This window comes from Leuciscus leuciscus (genome assembly GCF_965113295.1).
Source record: "Leuciscus leuciscus genome assembly, chromosome: 1".
In the NCBI taxonomy this organism is placed as follows: domain Eukaryota; kingdom Metazoa; phylum Chordata; class Actinopteri; order Cypriniformes; family Leuciscidae; genus Leuciscus; species Leuciscus leuciscus.
The window spans coordinates 58,743,725-58,758,716 of NC_138725.1; the positions used below are offsets into that span (position 1 = coordinate 58,743,725).

The window sequence follows — 14,992 nt, forward strand, 5'->3', positions numbered from 1 at the left end:
ACAATGAGTGGCAATTCAGAAATTCAATGTGTAAATAAATTACTTATAGTGTTGGTAAAATAAATAAACAAACAAAAACAACGAGTAGTAGGTTAACACATCTCCTTGCTAACTGAAAGAAAATGGGTTTATTGAAGCAAAAAGGATTTTTTGATGAGACATAAGCCCCCGGTTTCACAGACGAGTTTTAAATCTAGTCTAGTCCCAGACTAAAATGCATGTTTGAGCTATTTTAACTGAAAGCAACTTGCACTGACAGATCTTAAAATATGTCAGTGCCATTGTTTTTTCTCAAGATGCACACCAGTAATGTTTTTTTTATTTCTAAGGCATGTTTAGAAAAGCTACTTAAATGTCCTAAATGAACTATCGCCTAATCCTGGCTTAATCTAAGCCCTGTCTGTGAAACCAGCTGGGGCCCGTTGCATAAACTGCTTAGACTAGTCTTAAAGGTTAGGCACAATTTTTTTTTTTTTTTTAAGACTGTTCATAACTGTTTTTAGTCAATTACATAACAATGAAGACTGGTGTAATTTGATACTAAAAAGTAAGACTGCCCCTGGCCTTGACTAACTGCTAGTTTGCCATACTGGTAAGACACAGTCTTAACATAATGGCTATGTTTATATGCAACTGGCCCCTGGCCTTAGGGTGTCGAAGTGTTGTTAATGGGAATGTATAGTATAAGAGTGATCGACCAATATAGTTTTTTTTTAAATGCTAGATAGATTATAGATGCTTCTGACTGATTTAGAGGTAAAAGCTGCCCATAACTGCTGGTCTTTATTTCCATAATAATATAATATGGATTTTTACAACTTGTTTAGAAGCGTTGAGCAATGTAGCCAATCACAAACATATCTGTTGATTTCTTGAACGCAATGGCCAATCAGAGGTGTTCAAGTTAGCACTGGACAATAGTGGATCGATAAACTAAGATGAGTGACAACTTTTTAGCAATTATGAAGGAAGCGCTCTCTGCATGCTTTCTGCCGTGCCAAATGTGTAGGTTGTACGGTGACACGTAACCTGAAATCGATTTAAATGTTTTTTAATGGGGAAATGCATCTACTTACTAAGTAGATGTACCATGTGTTTGTCTCCTGCTTTGCAAAGCCATTACAAGCAATTTCCACTAAATGTAGAGTTCTCCCGGGAAGTGCTGATATTGTTGTGCTATTTGCCCTGAAGCATTCTGGGATAAGAATTTGAGATTGATGTGCTTTTTGCAATATTCAGAGAAACAAGTCTGAGTTAAGATAACATAAGAATCATTTATTACAATTCAAAACTGCAGAGCACTGCCACCACCACATAACAAAATAGGCAATTATATATACAGAAACTGGAAAAGAAAAAACACACCAATAAGATAAATATGACAAAATATTTGAATTTAGCTGACAACACTTGAAATGCTTGCTGTCACATTGTATAACTGTCAAAGGCACAAATACAATGAGTAAGCCAAGGCATTTACAGCCTCAATAAAGCGCATTTCACATGCAGATGCAGGAAGCAGATTCTGCCTTCTCCCTCCCTTGGTCTCTCTCTTTTATTTCCTCATATCTTTTGTTTTTAGTTGATAAGCATAGGAAGGACGTAATATGTCTAAATAAGAGATTGACTGTGGTTAACATATGACCAGATGTGTTCATGTTAATTTTAAATGCATTTATGTATAATGAATAAGTCTTGAGTTTTGTGTATCACTTTGATTTGTTTATGCCTTTGGTGCTGAGACGCTGCTGTGCCCTTGGGCTCCTAATATCTGGCTCAGAAAATGTTACAGACATTCGAACATTCTGATGAAGACTTTACTGAAGGGTGGAAGATAAGAGTGAATAATAAATTGGAAAGTAAAGGTAGGAAAGTAAGAGGGTGCAGGAGGGTTCGTCATTCATGGATTCAATTCATGTCATTCACTTCACAAATACCAAATTCAGATTAAACACCTTCTTCACCCATAAAACAATCAATTCACTCTGTTTTGTTTCAGATCCTTGGGAACGTTGGAGGATGTTTGTTGCACAATTGTGATGTCTCTTAGGGAAAGTAAATTGAGACAGAGAGTGTCTTGTTGTGGACTTTGGCGCCCCCTAGCTGGGAGACAGGGCAGGACTTGGCTCTCTGCTGATGTTGACCAAATACTCACTGGACTTGAGACTTGCCAGAGACTTGCAGCTGGGTAGAGAAGCCAAAGAACCACAAAGACCGAGCATAGAGGGAGTGTTGTCTTTAGCTGAAGAGAAGAGAAGAGAAGAGAAGAGAAGAGAAGAGAAGAGAAGAGAAGAGAAGAGAAGAGAAGAGAAGAGAAGAGAAGAGAAGAGAAGAGAAGAGAAGAGAAACAAGATTAATTATTAATCAGTACTCAGACAGACTTGTAATATATGTTAATCTGTGTGGGGTTTTTACCTGCTGACCAGGCGTTGTCTCCATTCTGATTGCCGTCTTCCTTCTGAGAGTCAGAGTTCAAACTCACATCAGCTGAGAGGTCCAAACTGTGAAAACTTCTCCTAAACCCAAACACATGAATGCATGACTAGATTGACTAGACTGAGTGGTGCTCTCCTGTGCAAAACTTGATGCTACAGGTGACTTCCAGGATATTGCTATGCAGTTGTTGAGGTGTTCTGAGTGGTGATGGTCTTGACATTTTGACTCAGTGCTTACCGACGGAACAGCTTTACGTTTCCTTGGTTGTTGGCGGCTTGTGCAGTTGTCCATTGGTTAATGAGTGGTATAGATAAGCCTTTTACTAAATGAGAGGACTCACAAGGAATGATGCCAGTGCTGCAAAACATACCAGAATAAAGCTAAAAAGACTTCTTGTTGGCACAAATGCAGAATGTGTAATAGTGTGTGTGTGTGTGTGTGTGTGTGTGTGTGTGTGTGTGTGTGTGTGTGTGTGTGTGTGTGTGTGTGTGTGTGTGTGTGTGTGTGTGTGCATACAGTTGTGCTTGTAGTTCCAGGATAATGGCCTCCAGTTCTTTCTTCTCTTGTTGACTCTGGACCTGTAGATCCTCTAATTTAGCATCTAGCCTCTTGTTCTCCGTTTCAAAATTTTTCAGCTGGGACTCCCTCAAGCGCACCAATTCCTCTAAATAACCCTAAAATTACACATATTCATGGATTAGGATATGAATGCACTATTTCTATTTGAATGCACTATTTCTGTTAACACAAATGAAACCTTATTGTAAAGAGTTAGCATTTCATTTTAATCCACTGCTGACAGCTGTGTTTTGGAACATGGCAGCTGTTTTTATTTTAATTGATTAATTTCTACAGCTAAAAACTTAATTTGAACAAGGTCAACCAAATCACCCAGTGGCTGAAACAAAAAAAATTCCAGTACCTTTTGGGCATAGACAATCTTGAATCTTTGCTCCATCTTTCTGCACTTGTTGCTCCAGGTCTCTTCGTCCGTGACCAGAGGAATATAAGGATGCTCAGCTACACTCTCATCGCTGGCACTGCTGTCCACACTGCGGCGGTCTTCTTCATCACTCAAATAGTCGTAGCTGCAGGGCCACAGCAATAGCAGTAATGACATATTAAGGGGTACTATAAGGTTTAGGCTTTGTGTTTGGTCCGCAAATTTAATGTATTAAAACCTCCTACCTCTGGGTGAACTTAAGGTAAGGTGTGTAGTCAATCACTGCAGGTGTCTTTCCATCCAAAACCTCTCCTTTCAGGCAGAAACTAATGGTAGCAAAAAAAGAAACACAGTCAGTATTATCATATCACTCGTTGGTGCCGCTGGTGGCAAAGAAATTTCACATTGTCATTTATGCAAGTTGTTTTTACCTAAAGTCAATGGCACTGAGTCCAATTAGCATACCCGTCAGAACAGTAGCCTCTTCCCTTAGCATAATGGCGCCATCATCATAAAATCTCCTGCAGTGCAAATATACATTTACAAATGCTTTAAATTACTTCGAAATGATGAAGACAGCTGTAAAACACATTGTATAGACAAGTGCAGAATTGTGACCTGGTAGTCCGAGTGTCTCTTAATGCAGTGGCTACATATTCAGACAAACGCTTCTCCATCAAAGCTACACGTATCCAGGCTCGCCCCTGTATGACAACAAGAAAATTAACAGTTAAAGAAAAAGCTTTGCAACCTAGCTAGCCTATGTTCACACTGTCAGTTTTTGGGATTGACAATTGCATTTACTTATAGGTGTGAGTCTCGAAATGTCCCGTTCAAACAGCAACTTACAGTAGCATCTATTGAGCGTGCAATGGGAGTCAAGCCCATATTCTCTTATCAGTAATCACAGCAACAGTCCATCCATTTTCCTAGCGTTATTCCCGCTCATTTGCAGGGTCCGCTTCACACACACATTTGATTTGGCACAGGTTTTACGCCGGATGCCCTTCCTGACACAACTGAGAGTGCTGGGACACATTCACACTCACAATTTGGAATGTCCAATCCACTTTTGACTGTGGGGGAAACCGGAGCACCTGGAGGAAACCCACGCTGACAGGTGGAGAGCATGCAAACTCCACACAGAAAGGACTCCAGGCTCATCACTCAAGTAGTCAATCGAGCCGCGAGTTAATGCGTCAAACCTTCATTAACCGACAGCAGCTTTTATAATGAGAGGAGCATTTGAGTGTTGAACACAAAACTGTGGGCTCGAATTGGGGACCTTCTTGCTGTGAGGCGACAGTGCTATCCACAGAGCCACTGTGCCACCATGCCACCCTAACCACTTCAACACCCTAACCAGTGATATCATAGAAATATCATAGATGGCAAAGTCAATTCGAGCCACGAAAGAATGCATCAAACCTTCATTAAAGGAACACTCCACCGTTTTTTCATATTAAACGATGTTATTCCCTTAACTAAGACGAGTTGATACATACCTCTCTCGTCTCAGTGAGTGCAATCAATCGCTCTGCCGCGCGGTGACACTTTGATAGCACTTAGCTTAGCCCAGTTCATTCATTAGGATCCAAACAGAGATGAAGTTAGAAGCGACCAAACACCTCCACGTTTTCCCTATTTAAATACAGTTACACGAGTAGTTACACAACCAAGTAAGGAATAGCACTTGGGAGCACTTCGACTCGGCGCAGTAAAAAGTTACCTTTGGTTCTAATGACAGAAGTGAGAGGGAGAGGGGAAGAGGATTTTTCAGGAGTGATGATATTACTGCGCAGAGTCGAAGTGCTCCCAAGTGCTATTCCGCCATACATTATAGTAATCCTTTTTACCCGCTTAGAAAAGCGCCACGTTTTATTTTGTGTCACCATACTTGGTCGTGTAACTACTCGTGTAACTGTATTTAAATAGGGAAAATGTGGAGGTATTTGGTCGCTTCCAGCTTCATCTCTGTTTGGATCCTAATGAATGAACTGGGCTAAGCTAAGTGCTATCAAAGTGTCGCCGTGCGCCAGAGCGATTGAGTGCACGCACTGAGACGAGAGAGGTATGTATCAACTCGACTTAGTTAAGGGAATAACATAGTTTAATATGAAAAAACGGTGGAGTGTTCCTTTAACTGACAGCAGCTTTTATATCTGGGTGGAGAGAGGAGTATTTGAGTCACGTGTTGAACACAAAACTGTCTCCAGTGGAGAACAGTGACTGGATCTAAAACCTTCAGATGACACGCTGCACATTTCTCCGTCACTGTAAGTTACCGAAAGCAAAACAACATAGGAAAACCTGCAACACACGGTAGATATGCATTTGTGCAACGCTGCTCTCTCGTACTGTATGATGTGACAGTTAGATTAGTTGTCCAGTCCGATTCCGTTCACACAGTGAGGTTTTCCGAGAATGCGGTTGTGAGTCCTGAAAATTTACAGTTGTGAGTTCGGTTATAGAATATTGTTGTGTACAGGACTCACAGGGTGAAGATAGAGTGCTTGAAGCTGAAAGGTTGAAAGTGTCTTGCCTTTGCTCGTGACGTGCTAATGTTCTCAATGCTCTCAATGCTACTGATGCAGTTGTTGTGGACTTTACTGCAGGCCAGACGGATATAGTCCCAAAAACTCCTCTGGCCATCTGAACTGAACCAACCACCTGGACCTGATAAAAAAAGATTATTCATGAGTACTGACACACATTGGGCATTGACAGAAAAAGTTGTGTAAATGTATACCTTTGAAACGGTGACTGAGGATGTGCTCCAAAATTGCTGCAAAGTTGATGAACTCCTCCGATGAGTCATCAATAGGCTCAGCAGTGTACTTTTCCAACAACGTCTTCACAGAAAACCTGAGAGAGAGAAAGAGTAACAGAGAGAAATGCAGTAAAATTGAGTTACACTAGATATGCTACGTAACAGATCCGATTTGGAAACTCCAAATTCATCAAAAACACAGAGCCACACAGTGATGAAACACCACGCTTCGCTAACAGTATGATCAGCATCTCACAGATACAAAAACTAGCATTGGTGCAGGCCCCACTCAATGCAGCCATTCTGACTGATGTAAAGACGGGCGGTTTCGGGAGCGGTGCCATAGTGGACAGCTGAGGTCAATCCCAATTGTCCTGTGTGCTAGACAATGCCCTTTTGATGCCATGTTCACGTTATCACTCCTGCCATCACAATTGGAGTCCTTGTGCCCTGGCCAACAGCGTTATGCTACTTGTCGGCGTGGCGACTTTTGTCCTTTCGCCTGGGTTCCATTCAAACCTCTGCGGCTTTTGTTTTTTTAAAGGAACACTATAGTGAGCGAATCTCCCTCGTATACTAACACACTTATTTTCTCCACCCACCCACTTGCTGAAATGGTGGTGTGATCTATTTAGGGCTGTCCCGATACTGTGTACAGTTTTCTTCTAGCACAGTCAAACCTGCAAGGCGCTGGTATGCTAAGACTCTAGCCCACTCAAAGGGAAGAGGAAACAGAGAGAGAACTGAGAGTTCGAAGACCTGATGACCTACATGCCTTCATGGGGAACACCAGTATTACAGAAGGGAAGACTGCCCTGTCTGTAGGCGGCTCTTCAATAGCCCGGGGCAAGACTTCCATCACCATGGGCAAGTCCAACATCACCCGTGGGGTCACCACAACCTCTATGGGAGACTCTACCATAACCAGAGGCAAGACCACCATATCCCTGGGCACAGCCAGCTTCAGCCGAGGCAAAACTACAACCTCCTTCCGCAAGGCCCTCATGCCCAAGCGCCGGACCAAGTAGATGGAAAGGAGATCCGCAAACGCTGAAACAAAGACCAAGACTTCAACAGCAAGAAAGAGCACTGAGAAGGACAAGACAACAGATATACAGGAAGAGGACGACTCAAAAGCTTCAAAAGGAAAGGCTTTTCTTTTATTGAGAAAGACTTGCTTTACAAAAGGGAAAATCAAACTGATGAAAAGCAAGAAGGCCATGTCATGGGGGAAGACAGTTCTTTCGAGGAGCAAGACCAAACTGAGGAAGGGAGAGACTGCGTTTGTGGTGGGTACAACTACAATCACTCATGGAGAGACTACTAGTTCTTTGAGCAAGGCCACTTTAAGTCAAGGGGAGAAGTCTGTCACTGTAGTTAAGACTTCCCTCAAAAGAGGCAAGGAAACGCAATGGAATCTCTACTGGGATTTTCATCTGTGACATAAAGACACAAATATAACTGCAAACAGATTATGTACAGTATATGTGTATGTTACCATAAAGACTGACTTTGAAGTAGAGCGTTCAAGCAGGTTGGATGTCTTGTGAGATGCAAGTGTTTGCCAGCTTGCTCTAGAATTGCACAAATGCATTCTAGAGGCAAAATGAAGTGCAAGTGTACCTTAAATTAGCTTGGAACTGAGCATGACGTCTTTGTCCCTGAAAGAGAATAGAGATGATTTTAAGATAAAGATTTGTTTGAGAGAACATGTTCAGAGATCAGGCGCAAATCTGGTTTCCATGAAGAGAACATGCATGCATGCATGTGTGAGGGTGTGCACTTCCACAACCGGAATGGCTTTTATTGTTGTTCACATGCAGAAGGGTCTAAGTTGGATAATGATCAGGAATCCAGATCTGACATTGTTTTACAAGTGGAATTGTATCAGTTAATTAATACTAACCAAGTCATAGTAAAAAGTTTTAACTTCAATCATAGCCTTACAAATAAAATGTGCATTGTTAGTTCTTCGACTTCTTAATCTTACATTAATGTAGCATAAATCAACATTATTATAATGGATTAAATCAGAATTGTCAATAAATAGACCTTTAAAATGGTTAAAACATTGTTTTAATGTGTCTGTCTTTAAAATATTTCAGAGGGTTTATTTTAATTTACCTTAAGTTAGGCACACACTGTTGCTTGCCAGACTATACAATGTGATCACAATCATATCTTAGGTAAAATCCACCTTTCTTTTGTCAGACTGTACAGTTGTATTCAAGACTTTTGTCCCACTCGTCCCATTGACAGCTAGTAGTAAATGTTTTACAGTGCCATAACTTTGTTAGTGGCTTGGATTTATTTTAAAAAAGAGGCCAAAAATACAATGTGAACCTGGCTTTACCTTTTAGCAAGCATCTCAAAAACTGGCTATATGAAACAATGCTTCGGTAATAACTCATTTGAATGCACATTTAGGGGTTTGATATAACAAAATCATTAAAGTAGACCACACCGTTGAGTCTCAAAGTCTTGGGCTCAGTCAACACGACACCTTTTTCAGAAACCATGTACAGTATATGTCAAGACATTTCTAGCAGTTCTAGGGAGGCACAATGCCACGGAACTGAGTGATGTCACCCCCGATTGTGTTGCCCAACAATGTGTTCTTCAGTGCCTCGCTTTAGCGACGATACAATGTGGTCTACTGTCCACTCTGCCCCCATATAGAACTAAGGCCTCCTACGGCAGCCTCTGTCCATTCACGGCACACAGGGGAGGTATGTGGCCTTGCGAAGCCCACGTTATGCTGCTCAACAAGTGCTTTATGCTGTTGCATGGGGGTTGCTCTCACCACGCTTAGCATTCTTGTCCCATCCCGACACTAGCTGTTTGGACTGTCACACCCAGCCAGGCACTGTCTGTGTGCGTTGGGATGCGTTGCTGCCAGGACACGAGATGAGCCATCTTAACCTCATCCTGTAGAACCAGGAGAGCATTCCCAAGGGAAAGTAGAGAAAATTTAAACGTGAACGTGCTCCAGGTAAGATCGTCTAGGCTGGCTGCTGGAGGAGACTTCCTGGAGCTTCTCCACCACCACCTTTGGTTCCACCATGGGTAATACCAGTATCACAGAGGGCAAGACGGCCCTCAACCTGGGGAGCACATCAATCAAGAGAGACAAGACCAAGATCTTGATGGGAAACTCTTCTATCTCCCGCGGGAAGAGCACAACATCCCTGGGCTCCTCCACCATCACCAGTGGCAAGACAAAGATCTCCATGGGTGGCGCCTCTTTCAGCAGAGGCACCAAGTCTACGTCCTTCCGAAAAGCTTTAATGCCCAAGAGGAAAACTCTTTAATGGCGAGTAAGTCAAAATCTATGGGGAGGGTGCAGGGTGCTGGTAGTGGTATGGGGGGACAGTTTCACCAAGCTGGAAACAAAGAAAACATAAGCAAATATCACCAACAGCTGAGGAAACATCATCATCACAGCGTACCTTCTGTGGAGATAATTTATTGCATCTTGCAAAAAAAATTGCCATTCAAAAAAAAAATCCCTTTTGGACCAAGTCTCTTTTTTGTTTTCATTTCTCTGGAATACATCCCAGATACAGGTTAGTAACTAATGATCCAGCTCCAAAGGATGATGGTTATGCCATGGACTATTATTTGCAGGAATAATAGATTTACTTATTCAACACAGTAATTTCTTAAATGATTATAATTAATAACCTCACATTATGTAATATTGATATTTCAAGGTTCTACAAGGATCACTGATCTTACCAGCATGGATTTCAGTTTAGTCACCTGTAGTTGTTTGATCGTCGCTGTTTCATTGCTTCATTATTTGACCTGAGCAAAATTTGTCACTCTGTAATGACAGCTCAGTTATATTTGAATGCCCTAAACATCATAAACATTCTTGAGTCTAGATTTTCTTCTTGGCTCTATGGCTCACCCAAGAGGTGTTCCACAGAGGTGGTCCACAAGGGCAGGTAAATCCCACACTCCGAGAACAATGCTAATCATTGCAGTAGGACAACTCCCAACACCAGCCAACCAAATAATTGGATTGCACACTATGCCTGGTCACATTTGAAGATGTGCAGGTCTCTGAAGGTTCTCAGGGTGAGGGCTGAAGGGTGAGGGATGAAATGCTAATAGAGAAATGTGGCAGCAAGACTGTCTTGGTACGATTTGACACTGAAAAACAAACGTGCAGCCACTTAACAAATGGCTTTTGTGTTCTTGGTCTCACCCACTTTGGTAACAGGCCAAAAACCAGACCCTTCTAAGAAATATTACTTCATAGCACTCGCTCTTAAGATTGTTGTTAGTTTTTTCAAGGTACATTTGACTACACGCGGAATTACCTCTGAATTACCTCTAATTCTATCAGGGTTCTGGATTGTTCTCAGTTTTTAAAGCTTACAGGCTATGATTATAAGTCTAGATTTTCTTTGTACCTCCTACTTTCTTGTTATGCTTTGGTCCCTCTCTCCCATACCCTTTCTATCAATCATCCCTATTTCCATGTTCTGGCCCTCCTCTCCCAAGCTTGACCAGTCATTCTTTTGCTACGTCTCCCTCCCACTCTCAGTTTTGAACTTTTTAATATACTTCTTCACCCCCCTTCCCTCACCCTTATTGTAGGCAGTACCAGCACTGTCTGCTAATTCTCGATATGCAACCCCCCCCCCCCCCCCCCCCCCCCATATTTAAATGTGGCACATCTTACAGATAACAAAAAAAATTATAATTGCTTCTTAGAACTGGAGGATAGGATAGTTAAATGGTTTAGGTATGTGTAGACTGAGAAGATAAGTAAGTGAAACCGATTAATTGTGTAATTGTGCATTCAGCCTGATTGCTATAGTTATAAGTTTAAGTTTACCATGAAAGACCAGTCAGAGGTCGCTGAGCTGGTGCCAAGACATGTTTGGTAACAAATGTGATTTTGACATGTTCCTATGAAATCAGATAGTCAGGGAACTGCATTTCAAGGATGAAGATTGAACTAAAAATATGCCAATTGATACCCAATTCCCTCCCTTTTAAAAACATATCTGCATAATATTGATCTCCAAAACCTTTAAGGGAAATTTAAAAAAACATTTAAGTAGAAAATTAACACCATCAACAACATCCAAAACATTATCAAGAGAACTATGTTCCATTCGATACGTTCTAAATCCCATAAGCCATCATCCAGTGACTTCTTGTATATCATTCAGATGACAAGTCACACACAAAACTAAAGCTGTTGATTGTACTGATACAAAGACTGACACTGAATTCAAATGCTCATCCTTGCAGAGTTCTTGAATCATCGGAGTCCACAGCTTTACATTACTAGCTTCAACTGTCTGGAAAACTTTTTCAAGGAGAAAAGCAAAACGGGCCATTCCCTTTTATTGGAAATTCAAGACATGGGGACATCAACAAGAGCCATTCTTTGACCGCTGGAACTCTTACCTTTCGACTTTGACCTGGGAGGCAGTCATCATGCCTTATTTTACACTTCATAAACTTCATAAAATCCTCACAATGGTGATGTTACTGCCATACACTGTTACAAATCTTATGGTCTGAAGTAATGAGCAATTGCCATGTATATGATAACAATGTTTGGAAGGAACTTTTATCCAAAACAACTTACAGTGCATTCAATGTATTTCATTAGTAAAAACCAACCAACAAACATGTAAACGTATCATGAGTGCCCTTATAATGAAACCTTTATGTAGCCCCTCTGAAACTGACATTTGTTTAGTGTGAGTGTAAAAACTGAAAAAGTAGAAAACTGAAACTGTGTTACTGTCTATAGTTATGTCAGTGATCCAGACTGTATATGTGTAACCATTGTAAAATAGGCAGCAAAAATGCAACATCACTAATGCTTTTGATCTTAGCACAGAAGGAGCTCAGCTTTGAGATAAGTGGGTGGGTTATGGGGAGTGAAACTAATCATGTGTCTGTTGGTCAAAACTCTTCTCCACTATGTCAACAGCTCTCAGTTTCAGCAAAGATGCTTCAGATTAATTATTCATTTACCATGAAGACTAGTGATTTAGGGGCCAAAAGCAAACATTTCCAACCTGGATTTCAACCTGGTATAAAGTTAGCTAAAGTCTAAGCAACAAATTTCATAAATGGGCATTGCATTGTTCGACTGAGAGACACGACACTGGAGGTAAGGGTTTGATGATTGAGAGTGAAGGAAATGAAATGTCTCCTGATCTCAATGTACCAGAGAAATACAACACTCATGATAGAGACACGGTAGGTTTTAGCTACTCTGAGCTACGTGTCTCTAAGAGAATCAAGTAATCTGAGCTAATCACGATTCAATTTAATTAAGCACTGTTTGAGATTTTTTTGCTAGCAGCCATTAATTAAGATTCAAAAATCTTTTTTTCTTTTCTTGTCAAGTTCTTCGTCCTGTGTGTCTTGTTGTTCAATGTTACAAACAACTCTGGAGTGGCCATACGAGGGATGTGGGTAGCAGAGAAAGGCCTCTGCCCTTTTCAACAAAAGCGTCTTTGTGTTTATAATAATCTGTGAGGTCTGAAGTCCATTTTTGTAATTCTTTCTTGTTCGTTTTTTCACCATGCATTAGCATAGCATGTGTTTCATGTGTTTAACAGTTCCTACATTATGCCATTCAGATGGTAGAACCTTGGGAAGTTTGGTTCTAACCACAGTGCTGTATGCTTAATAAATATGAGCTGACATTAATGAAGATTGTTTTTCTTATAGATCTAGGTTTAGATTTAGGTTTAGGACTAGAACCTATATTCCTATTTCCTGCAGCCAAACAGATGGGGATGATGATGTCACAACAGCTTGCCACATCACAATCATCTCTTTGACTGCATTTACATTATGACAACACAATGGTGCTGCTGTCCCAACAGGAGTGACAGTGTTCTGTGTCTATTCAGCAACTGTACATGGCCTATGCCTGGGGCACCCCCAAACATGAATTATTCAACATCCACTTAATGTGTTGTACCAAGCGACCGGTGAAGTGCAGCTCTGGTGCAGTCCCACACAGCCCTGCAGAACAGAATGCAGTGGTGGAATTCTATGTGCCTTATAAGCTTCGGTCATGACTCACCAATGCATGTTGCACAGTGTGATGGGACAAAATGTGCACATACAGGGCTGAGACTCTCCAATCTATGGATGCAATGACTTATGTGCCATTAAGTCAAGACCTTTATGATGTGAATCTCCCGATCTCCCGGTTAAAACAGAATAACTTTTAATACCTGATTTGATAAAACATCTGTAAATGACTACTAATAACTAAGGTTCAAACAGCAATATTAATTTAGTAAACTGACTTATTCACTGGCATGATGAAGGAATTAGGCAATCAAAACAAAGTTGACATTGCATTAATTCTAATGAGATTTGGTGATCAATCAGATAATAGAGAAACATGTATATACTATTTGAAAAGTGTAACTCAATGTGAGATGCATTTGACATATTCATAAACAGTAAATGTAAGGGGATCAATTTAATATCTTTTTGGCTAACAGTAACACCATCATGACCTAAGTTACATCAGCAGAAAGTTGTTTCAGATAAAGAGATAAAGTTATTCGATTTTGATTATAGACTATGAATAACATTCTATGCACCAATTGTTCACAAAAACACCAGGAACATGCATTAAGAAATTAAATGAGATCAATTTTGATTTCATGTTGACTCTGATAGAAATATAAATAGTATAATGTACTGCTAATTTAAATTTATGATTTTATTTATTTTTGTAGCCCTTATTTAAGAAACCCTATCAACAACACGACCAAATTCATCTCTTTTACCAAACTCATTCTTGAATAAATATCACAGAATCATTTGAAACATCTTTGTGAAAGGCTCTGTGAGGGTGAAAGTCATAGTGTGGTTTAAGCATGTCGCGTCCACGGCAGGAAAATCGTCGGATGGATGTAATGACGTCATGGATGCTGGAATGAAATAAGGGACCAACGTCCTTAAGGGCCTCATCTAAAATATTAAGCGTTTACGCAAGAATGTAAATCAGAAAAGATGCAATGTTATATGACGTATGTCCTAGTTAATACAATATATAATAATAATAAAGGCTAATAGGTAGGCTAACGAGAGATTATCTAAATGAAAACACGATTGGTGTCGTGAAGAACAGTTCGATGTGTCATGCAATAAACTCGCTACCTGCAGACGGTGATGAGATTCTTGCGCTCCACGCCGACGTTTCTAGAAGACGATTTTTTCGACGTTAAACCCATAGCCATTGCGGTCTGGAGACAGCCTGACTTCATGAATCAGCGGAGGCTGCACCGAGCCTCAGTTTCCCGGCTGCGCGGCTCAAACCCCTCCCTAGCTTCTTCCGCCGAGCTGCTGCTGGATGGAGGTAGCCTATGCCCACTCCAGGGCTGGGGGACGACAAAAATACAACATCTTGCTCTTATAAACTTCCAGTTTTTCCTAAAAATGAGCGAAACAGATTAGAAATATTGAAAATAGGATGTGACTCATCTCATCTGGAATCTTCCCACTTTGAAAGGGTGGGATGGTTGAAAGTTGAGGATCGAGTGTCTCAGATGCAGCTGGGTATGGTACATAAAATTGTTTATGGAGATGTTCCCAAATATTTTAGAAATTATTTTAATAGAGTAAACGAAGTTCACAGGTACTCCAGTAGGGGTAGCTCAACCGATTTTGTACCTGCCAGATTTAACACTAATCTGGGCAAACAGTCTTTTCTTTATGCTGGAACTACTTTGGAATCGGTTACCTGGTAACTAAAGATAGTAAGAAGCATAGGCAGTTTTAAACAGGGTTTGAAAGTATGGCTTAGGTGCCAATCCTAGTCATTATTATATTAT

At 40.7% G+C, this 14,992-nt stretch overlaps 1 protein-coding gene across 1 annotated transcript; it reads right to left on the reverse strand.

The window, feature by feature from the left end:
* Positions 1–1,264: 1,264 nt before the first annotated feature.
* rundc3aa (RUN domain containing 3Aa) lies at positions 1,265–14,719 on the reverse strand. The gene is made up of 11 exons (XM_082184058.1): positions 14,319–14,719; positions 6,129–6,244; positions 5,922–6,055; positions 3,998–4,083; positions 3,811–3,900; positions 3,625–3,705; positions 3,359–3,524; positions 2,953–3,110; positions 2,674–2,793; positions 2,416–2,516; positions 1,265–2,242 (listed from the first exon to the last, which is right to left on the reverse strand). Exons 1-11 carry the CDS (start codon positions 14,423–14,425, stop codon positions 2,100–2,102), a joined length of 1,302 nt encoding a protein of 433 aa, XP_082040184.1. The 5' UTR covers positions 14,426–14,719; the 3' UTR covers positions 1,265–2,099.
* Between the last annotated feature and the right edge of the window lie 273 nt (positions 14,720–14,992).

Bases quoted from the DNA above. Each gene is read 5' to 3' on its own strand.
- rundc3aa (XM_082184058.1), bottom strand. From the start codon at position 14,425: ATGAAGTCAGGCTGTCTCCAGACCGCAATGGCTATGGGTTTAACGTCG. The intron at 4,084-5,921 runs GCAAGACACTTT...GTTGTCATACAG, and splicing joins TTAGCACGTCACGAGCAAAG to GGGCGAGCCTGGATACGTGT. The intron at 3,706-3,810 runs GTAAAAACAACT...TGCTACCATTAG, and splicing joins CTCAGTGCCATTGACTTTAG to TTTCTGCCTGAAAGGAGAGG.